The 14,505-nt window shown below is 36.8% G+C and overlaps 2 protein-coding genes across 4 annotated transcripts; both read left to right on the forward strand.

Moving 5' to 3' along the window:
* Positions 1-51: 51 nt before the first annotated feature.
* Positions 52-8,919, forward strand: lck (LCK proto-oncogene, Src family tyrosine kinase). 2 transcript variants are annotated; one of them, XM_033988441.2, is made up of 13 exons: positions 52-213; positions 1,083-1,214; positions 1,321-1,423; positions 1,555-1,648; positions 1,772-1,870; positions 1,992-2,095; positions 2,741-2,890; positions 2,971-3,123; positions 4,289-4,468; positions 6,512-6,588; positions 7,971-8,124; positions 8,214-8,345; positions 8,498-8,918. In XM_033988441.2, the coding sequence occupies exons 2-13, from the start codon at positions 1,107-1,109 to the stop codon at positions 8,692-8,694; spliced, it is 1,551 nt and encodes a 516-aa protein (XP_033844332.1). In that variant the 5' UTR covers positions 52-213; positions 1,083-1,106; the 3' UTR covers positions 8,695-8,918. The 2 variants fall into 2 exon arrangements, with proteins under 2 accessions (XP_033844332.1, XP_033844333.1); XM_033988442.2 differs by having other exon boundaries at positions 73-213; positions 1,363-1,423; positions 8,498-8,919.
* A 585-nt stretch (positions 8,920-9,504) lies between these two features.
* LOC117390462 (probable histone deacetylase 1-B) lies at positions 9,505-13,490 on the forward strand. 2 transcript variants are annotated; one of them, XM_033988207.2, is made up of 14 exons: positions 9,505-9,630; positions 10,109-10,221; positions 10,318-10,435; positions 10,515-10,589; positions 10,658-10,796; positions 10,883-11,024; positions 11,098-11,190; positions 11,534-11,642; positions 11,720-11,860; positions 11,961-12,069; positions 12,146-12,276; positions 12,377-12,547; positions 12,641-12,692; positions 12,763-13,490. In XM_033988207.2, the coding sequence occupies exons 1-14, from the start codon at positions 9,579-9,581 to the stop codon at positions 12,788-12,790; spliced, it is 1,473 nt and encodes a 490-aa protein (XP_033844098.1). In that variant the 5' UTR covers positions 9,505-9,578; the 3' UTR covers positions 12,791-13,490. The 2 variants fall into 2 exon arrangements, with proteins under 2 accessions (XP_033844098.1, XP_055087103.1); XM_055231128.1 differs by having other exon boundaries at positions 12,644-12,692; positions 12,763-13,295.
* Positions 13,491-14,505: the final 1,015 nt, after the last annotated feature.

Here is a 14,505-nt window from a genome sequence, read left to right on the forward strand (position 1 = left end):
AGCCTCAACCTTTCAACGACAGGAAGCACTGGGGCTCTGCTTTGCACCTACAGAGTCAGTGGTGGTGTCAGAGAAGATGCACAGTGAGTTATAAGAGGAGCGGAGTATGACATCCTCACACCCAAACTCCCTGCATGAAAACTCACCAGACAATATAATCAAATAGTAAATAACAGTATTCTGGCTGGATAAGGGAAATACCACATTTAAAAGGTAAGTGATCGAAATACAGAACTCTATTATTATTCACTTGTATTGATACTGAAATATTCCTTGTGGTTTGTTTTATGTTTTTATACATACATACATACATACATACATACATACATACATACATACATATATATATACATACATTATATATATATATAAACATACATTATATATATATATATATATATATATATATATATATATATATATAGAGATAGATAGATAGATAGAGAGAGAGAGAGAGAGAGAGAGAGAGAGAGAGCACTTATTAGAGCACTTCCTTACGACACTTAGAAACTGTGTTTGTTTTTAAAAATGTTGACTGTCGATCTTAAAAAGATGAAGAGGGACTCTTACTGGAAAATGCTGACTTTATTTGCTTGACTTTCAGTGCTAGCTGTAGACATGGGAGTGCTAATTATGACAAAAACGTGGTGGCCCAATAATCCCCTTGTGATTTGTTCAGTGTGGTTGAAATGTGTGGAGGGTCGTTACTGTCGGGTCAGTCCACTTCAGATTTTTCTCACGGCTCTCAGCCTTTGGGACCAACGGCTGCCGCGATTAGCCCACTGACCCTGATACATGAGTGCTCCAAAGGGAGCATGAGGCTGAGAAAGGCAGTTTGTTCTGGTGATCAGTGTAAACCAATAAACCAACACGTGTACAATTTAGAAAAGGAACAGTCTTCCTCTAATGCACACTTTTCAGTTTAAATTCAACATATTATAAAAAATAGAAATCAAATTGTATTGGTTAATTCTTACTCTCTAAGACTAGAATCAACCTAAAGCCAACTAAAGAGTCATCCTTATATTTCAAATGATTAGATGTTTTTATCTCAAAAGAGGCTTTTCTTTGTTAACTTTCAGAGAAGAACTTTCTCTTAGGAAAAGATGGGTTGTAACTGCAGTTCAGACTACTCGGACAGCGAGTGGACTGAGAATTTAGATGAGATCTGTGAGCACTGCAACTGTCCCATCCCTCCCTCCACATGTAACCCAGTAAGTACAAATAATATGTAATATTACATTGAGTCAAACCATGTACGCTTTACTTTGAGATCAATACAGTTCAGTATAATTCAATACAATGCATTTTGTCTTTCAGACAAATGATCTCAAAATGTACCCTCCTGTGCTCTCTCATCAGTATACAGATGACCGAATTCCCTATCACTCACCACAGTCGCCGCCTACGTCTCCCTTGCCAGGTACAAAACAATACATTTATCCGTTTATTTAAATAACATTCAGTTCAAGCATGAAGACATCGTGGTTAGTGGTAAATAAAAACAAATCTTCTAAAATGTCTTGCTTCTCTGTGTTATAATAAACCCCATAGCCGACAATCTGGCAGTGGCCATTTACAGTTACGAACCTGCCCATGATGGTGACCTGGGATTTGTGAAGGGGGACAAACTTAAAATAATTAACAAGTAAGCAACAGTCAACTATATATAACTACACTTTAATTAGCCTAATTCATAATGAACACATGGTTTATTAAAGTGGCTCCAAAATACTTTTTTCAGAAATGTAATATATTTTTTTACTCTTAGGGATGATCCGGAGTGGTATTTTGCCGAATCTCTGACTAGTGGAAAGACAGGCTTCATCCCATTCAACTTTGTGGCCATGAACACAGTAGAGACAGAACCGTACGTCAATCACACAGGAAATATACCTCGCATACCCTTCTCTCATTACCATGACAACCCCTGAAATATAATCTAAATGTGGTAAGATCATAGACTCAAGCTCTGTGCTTCAATGCTGCAGGTGGTTCTTTAGGAATACTCCTAGAAACGATGCTATGAGGCTCCTGCTCGCCCCTGGAAACACTCAGGGATCGTTTCTGATTCGGGACAGTGAGACCAGCAAAGGTAAGAAGCAAGAGTGAGTCATGCCCAAAACACACATCATTAAGCTTTTGGTATTTACTTAAAATGGATGCTTGTTTTCAATGTGGCCCATCCCTTGTGCTGTTATTCTATAAACACAGCGAAACATGTGTAATTAAAATGAGCTCGTGTGTTTACATCTGAACAGCATAGTCTGTGTTTTGAATAGTTTTTAAAAAATGTCTTTAAATGTCTTTAAAAAGCCTTGTTTGTTCTGTCCTGCTGTCTTTATAATTACTTTACATCACATGTGTCAAATTGAAGGCCCACGGGCCAAATGTGGCCAGCTACGTCATTTTATGTGGCACGCGACAAGGTAAATTAAAATTTCTGACTGTCTTAAAATGTCAGTTTATCAGGAGATACGCAGTTACACAGTCATATTTTTTACAGCAACCCAAATGCATTTACAACATTTGTAACTTGAATAAGTAATAAATACAGAAACAGTTAATTAACAAGTTAAAAAAAAAAACAGTTACATTTATTTTACATTACATTTGGTCATATTTAGTTACATTTATATAGTTTTACAGTTACATCTGGCCCTTTGAGGGAAATGATTTTGCTAATGTGGCCCTCGGTGAAAATGAGTTTGACACCCCCGCTTTACATCTTCCATTGCAGACTCCTACTCGTTATCTGTCAGGGATTTTGACCCAAACAAAGGCGATGAAGTCAAGCACTACAAGATACGCAGACTGGATAATGGTGGCTATTACATCTCAGCTGCGATTTCCTTTAACTCTCTGAAAGACCTTGTGCAGCATCACTCGCGTGTGTATAAAGCCTTTACAGTTTAAATATGTTCTGTTTTGATGTTGATTTTGAAATAACATGGCACTTTTTTTTATCAGGTTTTGCGGACGGATTGTGTACAAAGCTGGGGAAGCCGTGCCAGTCGAGGGCGCCACAAAAGCCTTGGTGGCAGGACGAGTGGGAGATTCCAAGGGAGTCTCTAAAACTCCAACGCAGACTCGGAGCAGGGCAGTTTGGAGAAGTCTGGATGGGTGAGTTTCAGAAAGAGCAGATCTAGTACACAACATGTGACCACTCATAACCAAATAATCAAATAACTGGAATCTTGAATTTACTAATGCAATTTACTGATTCATTTAGTTCAGTAGAAGCCACAGACAGAATTTAAATTTTAAAATGTGATTTGAGCTGTGGTTGAACAAATATTGGGATTCTGATTAAATTTGTTTATATTTTACAGTCAAGGTAAAAGATAACAGTTAATATAAAAACATTAAAAGCGCACTATGGCATCCGTCACCTGGTTATTTCGAAGAAGATATTATGATTTACTTAAAATGTTTCACAGTATGGAATTATGGAATTATTTTTGACCTATCTGACTTGGTCTTGTCACCTGTCTCTATGGAGATCGATAAGTTTAATAACATCCTTTGGAACATTCCCGGCTAAGCAATAAGATAATAGAGACACCAGAAATGTTATATAATGCGCATTTGAGGGAGGACTGTTTTATTGGAACAGTCACAGAAGTTACATAATAATTAAATAAGACATTGTATTGATTAACGAATGTAGCACAGCCCTCAACACTTAAATTACATATAACATCCTTTTACATAGTGCATAATGCTGGTTGCACTTCCTTCATGTCAAAAAGCCATCGCCAAAAAACTTTTCTGCAAAGCAAACAGGAAAAAAAAAAAACTTTCCTTGAAGCTGACTTAATTATGGGCTTGCTTTAGCCGGTTAACTTGAGAATGATGTGAAGGCATTAGCCAGGTTATGCAACATTCACAAGAGCTATGAGTCCACATTTCTAATAATCCCGCGGACTGAAGGAATTGTCAACACTTGCACAAATGTCGAGTAGGCCTCATAACAAGAGAATAAAGTGAACTCTTCCATAACATAACCCTCTTATTACTCAATTAGTGGGGTACTTTCCACTTCTGTTTTCCATCTTCATATGCCAACACAAGCTGAAAATGCCAAACAAACCACACCAGATCCAAACATGGGTACTCAAGATCCTATTTCTGTGTATATAACGTAGATTTGCTTACAGACAGGATAGAGTATTTCCCAAAATCAGAAAATAGGCCAACTGACAGATCGACAGAAAATGAGAGCCAGAACTAATTTATAGTGCAAACATTTTTCTATTTTTTTAGCGTATTGATTATGTGTCCCCAGGTGTCTACAATAATGAGAGAAAGGTTGCTATCAAAAACCTTAAGATGGGTACAATGTCAGTGGAGGCCTTCCTGGCTGAAGCTAATATGATGAAGAATCTGCAGCACAAACGCCTGGTCCGCCTCTTTGCTGTGGTTAGCCAGGATCCAATTTGCATCGTCACTGAGTTTATGGAAAATGGTATGTAAAAATGACAACTGTAGTAAAGATCAAAAGAAATAACCAGTAAAGTAAAGTTTCTTCTCCAAGTATGTCGGGGAAGAAAAAACATTTTATTAGAACATTTCCTTTTTCCTTGCAAGTTAAACTCAAATATGTCTTAGCCTGTCTGAAGTGCGTCAGACCTACATAATCTTTCACTTGAAACCATCAGACTGTGTAATGGTGAGCCCACACAATGAGAGGACTTTAGTCAGCATTGTGGCATAGTTTCAGGATCAAACTTGTCGATTGAGGTATCAGACGGAAGGTGTGTCCTTCCCTTTGACTGGCACTGTAAAACAAGAATATCTAATGTCTGTGAATAGATGGTGATTAAGGCTTTGATCATAATTACAGCTGAACAATATTGCCTTTGTATTGGACTCAGCCTCTGATTAGTATGTCCAAGACTCAGCGGAAGAGGCAGTTTGTAATTAATTGACTAAAGTAAAGGTACTATAAGAACATGTACTCAAGTAACATACAATCCACTACAGTGTCAAATTTGAAGACCAAATATGTGATGTAATAATATATAGACTGTCCAGTGATGACATATTTTGGTTTGCTTTTCTTGAGAGGTGGAAATGATGGATATAATTGATAGAATTATAATCTGTCAATTTGGAAAGAGTGTTATATAAGGTTGTCAAAACAAAAAAAATAAAATAAAATAAATAAATAAATACCAAAATATCAATATCCTGATATTAATTGATACTAAATGGTAAAAACCGGTATCAATACTAAAATAATTAGGCCAAAAATAGACCCTGAGTTGTTTTAGTTGTCTGAATCTACAACAGAACTTGTAGTATTACAGAAACTAGTATTATGTTGAAAACAGAATTCCTCTTTCTTAATATAAAAAATGTGTTTTTATTATCAAGTCTCAAAATAGAGTTTGAAAATGAAGACAACACTAATCGTGATTGTTTATGTTACCAGTACAAACATTGCGCTGCATGAATACATCAAGTAAAACAGGCCTATTTTAATTGGCTCTTTATAGTTCTTACATGTGTTACTTTTGTATTCAGTGTATTGTGCTATAAAATGTTTCAAAGCAAACATGAACTTTCTCTTGCTTCGCTGACCTCATCCTCACATATTTACAGAGGGGAAGCCTCCTGGTAAGTGTTAGGGAGGAGTGTGAAACGGAGAGGCTCATTGTTCATTTTCACTAACACCCTGATGACATTTGGCTGAGATCCAGGAGCTTAATTACACACATTCACCTACAAAAACACACAAATGGAACACCTACAGTGGTATATACTCGACGCATTCTGCATAAGGTAGCCTATTCACAGCCTGTTGAATGAACTGATTCATTTGTAAGCATATAATTGTTTTGGTTGTTGCTGCACATGTCATCAAGACCTTTAGTAGATCAGTTACCACCTGTATTCCCAGACATACTTGTGACTCAACCATTTCAGTCCAAAAACAGAGATTACGTTATTACCCCTTATAAATATAAATCTGACTTCATGCCAATATTGCAGTACCAAAATGCAAACAGAGACTGTGACAATAGCAGCTGAAGTGAATAGAGTGCCTTTGTCTAGTCCTCACTGAGAGGCCAGTGACAGTGGTCCTATGAGGCTGCCTCTTGTAGCCAGGACACAATAACTGCTTCTGTTGTCAACAAATATAAAGGATAAAATTCCCATCTTTTCAACGCACCCCTGTTTTATTATAAGGAACAATAAAGATGTCAAATAACAGGTGTGTCCAACGTCACCTTCTCACCTTGACAAAAAGTGAAGATACATACCTCCTCTTTCCTGCCAAAAACATGTTTTGAAGCATTTCCTTAGATTCATTAAGCAAAAGTCAAAGGAAGTGGTTGTTGCTATCACAAACAATGCATCATTTAGACTGATACTGATATAAGCCACCAAGTGCAACCCAGTTTATTTTTATCTGTGAATAAAGGTCAAAATTCTGACCACTGCAGTTTCTAAAAATATATTTCTAAGATTTGTTTAAGTTAATGTCTCATACATTTTGTTGCAGGTAGTCTAGTGGATTTCTTGAAAACACCAGAGGGAAATAGATTAAAAATCCACACTCTGATTGATATGGCTTCTCAGGTAAGGTTACCTATTTTTATATACTTTTAACAATTTGTTTTTGTACACTTTGAAACTTTTTGTCCAGTTGACAGATTTAACTTTGGGTTTTACTATATACTTTGAAAATATGTATGCAGTTTTTCAGCATAGGATTGTGAACATTCTGCAAAACTCTGAGACCAAAACTATGCAACGAGGCACACCAAAGGTTTAGTATACACTTAACCAACACACATTACGAGTGTGTGAATGGAAAATACAACCACACGAAGAAAGACTGTAAGGCACCCACAATCTAAAAAACCTAACAATTCTCCATGTCTGGTTATGCAAATCTTTTGACGTCTCTAATCTTGAGCAGCAGATATTTACAAACCTGAGCCAAGTGTACAAAAGTTCTTCCCTTTGAGGTACTTTCTTGCACAGATCGAATTTAAATACATATTATGCTTTTGGGGGTATGTTTTAGCTAAACTATTACATACATAGACTGCAAACCTGAAAATTGAAGTAAAATTGCTTAATAATAGAAATGAGTCCACTAACTTTTCATTTATTGATTGTTGTTGCTAAAAAAATTACCTTTTTACACATGACCTAGAGCCTGAAAATCGTAGGTGCAGTACAGAGCTTTGAGTGGAAATAGTGGAAGGTGAAACCGAAACTTTCAGAGCACTCAAGCTTCAAATGCAGGAAAATAATCATAATACGACTCTCAAAGTTACGTATAATATGTCCTCTTTAAAGTATAAATGGAGAGAATTTTTTCCCAACATGACAATATTAGTGAATGCTACACAACTATGCTTAAAGCCTAATGGATATTGCTGCGTTTTAGATTACATCACAACATGTTATTACTGTCAGTATATTGCTAATTTGCTGTCAGGTGAATAACAAACAGACTCCAGATCACATGTTCCAAAGCTCACTTTCAAAGTCTTATGCAGTAAAGAGGTGTTAGTTTTCCAACAAAAATGGAAATAGAAACTTTTTATACGCCTCAAGCTTTTGGCAAGACCTTAGGCCAGTGACACCTTGGTGCCAGATTCTTTAGTTTGAAATGCGAACCAGTGACCTATAAACTTGAGATGCTAAATACGCAGGCACATACAAAAGACTATTTATCACACTTTGAAATTCCAGGTGAGAAATGTATGGAGGAATCAATAAAGAGGATAAAACCAAGTATATTATATAAAAGAGTCCTATAAAGAATTGGTTTTGGAGTCAGGAAACTGAACTGGTACACATTGCAGACAGCTGTGAACCTGGGTGGAGTATATGTATAAAGGTTAGGGCTAGCGTCTGACCTGTGGAAGTGGCTAACACCCAGCTTTGGGTGCTCATCAATCCACACGTTCAATTCAAAATCAGTACATCTGTGGTGCCCCTAACAGGTGGCAGATGGAATGTCCTTCATTGAACAGAAGAATTATATACATCGAGATCTACGAGCTGCAAATATCCTGGTTTCACAAGAACTCATCTGTAAAGTGGCTGACTTTGGACTTGCAAGACTTATAGAAGACAATGAGTACACCGCTAGAGAGGGTAAGAATAACTTCACTAGATCTCTAGAGTTCTTCTAACAGATGTGAGAAACAATCACACAAGTCATGTGTCTTATTTCATTAATGTAGGTGCAAAATTTCCCATCAAGTGGACTGCTCCAGAAGCTATAAATTTTGGCACGTTTACCATTAAATCAGATGTGTGGTCATTTGGGATCCTGCTAACAGAAATTGTGACCTATGGACGTATTCCCTACCCAGGTAGTAACATAAATGATTTTACATAATTCTACTGTGAATAAATCTAGCCTATATGTACTTACTTAGTAATTGTATACACACTACACATATTATTTACCGTGTTGTCTTCTAGCTACAGAGTTGAAGTTGTTTTGCTATTGGTTGTTTTATAGGCATGTCCAACCCAGAAGTAATTCAGAACTTGGAGCGAGGATACAGGATGCCAAAGCCAGATGAATGCCCCGATACCCTCTATGAGGTCATGCACATGTGCTGGAAAGAAACGCCAGACGACAGGCCCACATTTGAATATCTGAAAAATGTTTTGGAGGATTTTTTCACTTCTACAGAGAGGCAATATCAGGATTAGCCTCCAAGACACAAAGACTTGTATATTTTGATAAAACTAAATATTGCTGTAATGTGTGTTTGTTTTGTACACAATTGAATAATGGGATTGTTTCACTTCTACATTTTGACCACAGAATGCCAAAAAATCTAAAGTTAACATAACTTTAATCTTTAATCTCTGTTTATCTTTAACTTTTAGATTTCTTTTTTTTTTTTTAATAAAAAGTGTACATTTTTTACAGTGATTACTAATTTACTTACTAATTTATTTTTAAATGCAGGCTCGTTGAGACAATGTTGCATCAGTTTGTTTTAACAAAAACTTAGTAACACTTCCACATATTAACTTTCTGGAGGTGACACATCTCCTGCTTCCATGGATATAGAAAGGTAAAACCATTATTCCGAACATTTTCCTAGGAGATAGACTAGATTTATGCCATACTACGGAATATTATAGTCAAAGGAACAACATTCCCATAGGGACGAGCAGGTGAAGGCCCTGCTCCACGTCAAATAAGAGTCAGGTTTGTGGAGATGCGAGCACGTTCACAGTAACAGTGCAAGCTATGTTTTTCAGTGCAACAAAAACATTCAAAATGAAAAATAAATGAATTAGCTTTTATTTTAACAGCCTGTATTTTTGGCTAAAAGGTTAATCCATGGCCCGTAACAGTACTTAACGGTATGTTTCTGTGAGTAGTTCAGTGTAGTGTTATTTTTGATACATTTAAATAAATGCTCACCTGTTGTTGCGTGTGCGCGGTCTCTGGCGCCCTCTCCTGGACAGGGCGTGCAGCACATTACAGCCCTGATACATTATGGTCCATGCCTGATCCTCTCCGCCGCTTGTCGCTGTTGTCTCACACCACGGTGCGCTCAAAGCCTGCTAAAGGGACTAAAATGGCGCTTACTTCGCAAGGAACAAAGAAAAAAGTTTGCTACTATTATGATGGTACGTATTTACGTGTGTTAAATTATTTGCAATATTTTCACAGTGCAGCTGAAGATGGCAGGTTGTGCATTGAAAAACTTGAGTTTATTTTGCGTTTTGCTAACCTGCACGGTGGCTAGCCTAGCTAGCTTGTTTCACTCATGATTCCCCGGTATCGTACAATCAATAGCAAACTGGATGTTTTACTCACCGTTATGGACTTAAGACCAAAATATTGCTACTCATAATAATATTATTCTACTGATGAAGTAATAAGTAATTAGCGTTACTTTGGTGCTAGTCGCCCTGATTAACGACCCCCGCTAAGGGCTTTTGTGAAATTTGTTGGAAAAAATAGGTAATCCTCCAGTTTTCTGAGGCATTAACAATGTAACTAATATTTTAATTTCAGTGACTTAAGTTTACCCGGGATATATTGTTTTATTATATTTTTGGGAAATTTAATTTTTATACAAAAAATATAATTATTTACATTCAGGTGACGTAGGAAATTACTACTACGGCCAGGGACATCCCATGAAACCTCACAGAATCCGTATGACCCACAACCTGCTGCTGAACTATGGCCTGTACAGGAAGATGGAAATCTATGTAAGTAATTGCTTGGACTTGAAGTCTGTCTGTTTGGACTGTTTTGTTACAATCATGGCATTCTTGGTATAACATTTAACTGTTTCTTTCTCAAAGCGTCCACACAAAGCCAGTGGAGAAGAGATGACCAAGTATCACAGTGACGATTACATAAAATTTCTGCGTTCTATTCGTCCAGACAACATGTCAGAGTATAGCAAACAAATGCAGAGATGTAAGTTGACCTGAACACTCTTATTCATCTAACTTGAACAGCAGAACTGTTTTGAGGATTGTGTGTGTTTTTTCCTCAGTCAATGTGGGTGAAGATTGTCCAGTCTTTGACGGATTGTTTGAGTTCTGTCAGCTCTCAGGAGGAGGCTCAGTTGGTAAGTTGTTTGTGACCTTAATAATTCATAAATCTAGAGCTTTAACACAGTATGTATTCACCATTTAGCTGGTGCTGTAAAACTGAATAAGCAGCAAACAGACATTGCCATCAACTGGGCTGGAGGTCTTCATCATGCCAAGAAGTCTGAAGCCTCTGGGTTCTGCTACGTCAATGACATTGTCCTTGCCATCTTGGAGTTGTTGAAGTAAGAAAAGAACCTGGGTATATTTTTGCAGTAAATTACACACATTGGTCTGTATTCTTATATGAAAACACTTCTTATGTTTTTAGATACCATCAGAGAGTTCTGTACATTGATATTGATATTCACCATGGCGATGGTGTGGAGGAAGCCTTCTACACAACAGACCGTGTCATGACTGTGTCCTTTCACAAATATGGAGAGTATTTTCCTGGCACTGGCGACCTCAGAGTAAGCGTACAACATTTTTACTTGATGTCAAACACTGTTTCAACAATATGTGACGCATGCTTTTTATCTGCAGGACATTGGTGCTGGTAAGGGCAAATATTACGCTGTGAATTACCCACTGAGGGATGGCATTGACGATGAGTCCTATGAAGCCATTTTCAAACCAGTAAGTAAATGAATAATAGTTTTTGACACATTGTAATGGTCTAATATTTTGTGTTTAGTTCACAGTTGACACCTTTTGTTGTTCTTGTAACTGTTTGTGTTGTTGTTAATGTTGCTGCTTTTGCATGTGACACTTACTATGATTTGAAGCTTCTATTCGTGAGTTACTGGTCTATTTTGGAGCCTCGAGTTGAGGCTGCTGTTGGTTTGCTCTTTTTTGGCATGGTTTACAGCCTACAGTAGCCCTTGTGTTCAGAAAATAAACAACCAGAAGAACTTTGTTGTTTCCTCACACCAGAACGCTTCGACATAAACATTTTTGACTGAGATCGTGTGGCTTACAGATCATGGCCAAGGTGATGGAGATGTACCAACCCAGTGCGGTGGTCCTGCAGTGTGGAGCAGACTCTTTGTCAGGAGACAGACTTGGCTGCTTCAACCTTACCATTAAAGGTGGGTTATTGTAAACAACACAATCTCTTATACTTTTTAAACATTTTAATTTGTTTTACCTTTTTTTGTTTTTTTAGGCCATGCCAAGTGTGTGGAGTACATGAAAAGCTTTAACCTCCCATTGCTAATGCTGGGTGGAGGAGGCTACACTATTCGAAATGTGGCACGCTGTTGGACGTATGAGACCGCAGTGGCACTTGATGCTTCAATCCCTAATGGTAAATCATTTAAAAATCTACATAGACCTCATAAAGCAGGATTCGTGCATGTATTCAACAAACAACTAAGCACGATTTATCAACCTGGTGTCTTTTGCAGAGCTCCCATACAATGATTACTTTGAATACTTTGGGCCAGACTTCAAACTGCACATCAGCCCCTCCAACATGACAAACCAAAATACAAATGACTACTTGGAGAAGATAAAGTTAGTACTAAATGCACATTATAATTCTAGGATGTTTTTATTTCATGTCAATTTTACAAATGTATTTTAATTCTAGGCAGCGTTTATTTGAAAACTTGCGCATGCTCCCTCACGCCCCTGGAGTACAGATGCAGGCCATTCCAGAAGATGCTGTACAGGAAGGCAGTGGAGACGAGGAAGAGGAGGATCCCAACAAACGCATATCAAGTAGTCATATTTTATAACTTCTATTTTTATTATCCTGCAGATCTTTTCATTCAATGTATTATGCAAGTGGGTAGACTTATTTACTGTGCTGTTTTTATAGTCCGAGCCCATGACAAGAGGATAGCATGTGAAGAGGAATTCTCAGATTCAGAAGATGAAGGTGAAGGCGGGCGCAGAAATGTTGCAAGCTACAAAAAACCCAAGCGACCAAAAACTGAAGGTGAGAAAGACGGAGAAGAAAAGGAGAAAAAAGGGCAGGAAGAAACAGAAGGTATCAACACTATTCATTTCAACACATCCGACCAAGACCAATTATTATCAGGTGATGATTATTGATCTCTCTTTTAAATCTCTTGTATGAAAGAAGTCAAAGAAGAAGAGAAGGAGCCAGAGGATGAGAAAATGGACACTTCAAAGTAAGTAAATCTTTTTAAAATCTTCCGTGACCACCCAACAGTTTATAATTGTAATTATTTTATATCTCAGGCCCAAAGAGGAGTCAAAAACACCCTGAAGTCTTGAGTAGCATCCAGTTGCAACATTGTAACATCTCTGGACTTCTTAAAAAAAAAAGTCTTTTTTTCCCCTTTCATTTTCTGTGCAAGTGCACCGGAAAATATATTGGACTGAACCTTTATGTTTACTTGATGGGAATTCAATCCCAGTACAATTTTTGTAGGACTTCTTTAGAACATTTTGGATGCTGATAACATTGTGTTTTTGTATACTTTCTGTACTTTTATATGCTTTTTCTCGTGGAACGACTCTGTAAAAATGGTTAGTGTTTATGTACTTTTGTGTATCTTAAGGATTTAAGTTATTTAAATCATAGATGTTTGCTTTTTTATTCCCACTTTTGTCATGTGCCTTGTCATTATACAGTAAAGTTGGAAGCATGCTTGTACATGAGACCTGGTAAACCATTTCACATGTCTGAACACAATGGGGAGGGTATACATTGTTCTTATGTAGGATGAAAATATATGCATTTTAGGATAAATCGACCTTTTTGTAGTTTTGTTTTTTTTGCGTTTTTACTCAGTCAATACTGTCAATTAATAAATGCTATTGGCAATCCTTAAATTGAACAGTTCTTAGGAGTCTTGTGGGAAGCAAGACAAGAGTTTGTAAATTGTATATTTCTACTCAATACCTATAAAATGTGTCATGTGTTTTAGATCTGATAAGTGTCAACACAAATTAAAACCGCTATAAAAGAAAAAAATGGGTCATTGGAATGAAGATAGCTGTTATTAGCATTTTACATAAAAAGTAAAACAATACACTCAACACAGCGTTCTATAAAATAATATCACAGCATAATTAAGTAAAGTCATAAATAAAGATGTTTTGTGACTTAAGTGCAGACACTGGCCCTGTTTCAAGAAGCAAGCTAAGACCAAACTTTATGGAAGCCCGTTTCCGCCATGAAAAAAAAAATAAAAGCCCCACAGAAAGTCGAAATTACGAGTTTTAAACTCGAAATTACGAGTTTTAAACTCGAAATTACGAGTTTTAAACTCGTAATTACGAGTTTAAAACTCGTAATTATGAGTTTAAAACTCGTAATTATGAGTTTAAAACTCGTAATTTCGACTTTTAAAACTACTAATTATGAGTTTAAAACTCGTAATTATGAGTTTTAAAACTACTAATTATGAGTTTAAAACTCGTAATTAGAACTTTTAAAGTCTTAATTGAGCTTGTAGCACACTGCAACTGAGTGTACAGAGCAGAGGAGACAGGAGGAGGACTGTTATGTTTATCACCTACATACTTTTAAAAAATGAATAAATTAAGCTCCAGTAAAGTTTCTGGCGTCTTGAACAAATCAGTGGGCCCTGAGTGCTGTTCTGACCACTCATGAGCTGTGCTCTGTGTCTGTGAGCGCTCGTTTTCCTGGTCTGAGCAGAGTGCCAGCTGGTCACAACCCCGCTGGTTTATTGAGGAAATTATTAAAATACCAAATTCATTTAATCAAAATTGATAAGGTTCACTTTTTGTAAATGTTACATTCCCAAAATTACGAGTTATAAACTCATAATTCATACTTTTAAAAGTCCTAATTACGAGTTTTAAACTCATAATTAGTAGTTTTAAAAGTCCTAATTACGAGTTTTAAACTCGTAATTACGAGTTTTAAACTCATAATTACGAGTTTTAAACTCATAATTACGAGTTTTAAACTCATAATTACGAGTTTAAAACTCGTAATTTCGAGTTTAAAAC

This window comes from Periophthalmus magnuspinnatus, chromosome 22 (assembly GCF_009829125.3).
Source record: "Periophthalmus magnuspinnatus isolate fPerMag1 chromosome 22, fPerMag1.2.pri, whole genome shotgun sequence".
Classification (NCBI taxonomy): domain Eukaryota; kingdom Metazoa; phylum Chordata; class Actinopteri; order Gobiiformes; family Gobiidae; genus Periophthalmus; species Periophthalmus magnuspinnatus.

Bases quoted from the DNA above. Each gene is read 5' to 3' on its own strand.
- LOC117390462 (XM_033988207.2), top strand. From the start codon at position 9,579: ATGGCGCTTACTTCGCAAGGAACAAAGAAAAAAGTTTGCTACTATTAT. The intron at 10,222-10,317 runs GTAAGTAATTGC...TCTTTCTCAAAG, and splicing joins ACAGGAAGATGGAAATCTAT to CGTCCACACAAAGCCAGTGG. The intron at 11,025-11,097 runs GTAAGCGTACAA...TTTTATCTGCAG, and splicing joins CTGGCACTGGCGACCTCAGA to GACATTGGTGCTGGTAAGGG.
- lck (XM_033988441.2), top strand. From the start codon at position 1,107: ATGGGTTGTAACTGCAGTTCAGACTACTCGGACAGCGAGTGGACTGAG. The intron at 1,871-1,991 runs GTACGTCAATCA...TCAATGCTGCAG, and splicing joins AACACAGTAGAGACAGAACC to GTGGTTCTTTAGGAATACTC. The intron at 8,125-8,213 runs GTAAGAATAACT...TCATTAATGTAG, and splicing joins TGAGTACACCGCTAGAGAGG to GTGCAAAATTTCCCATCAAG.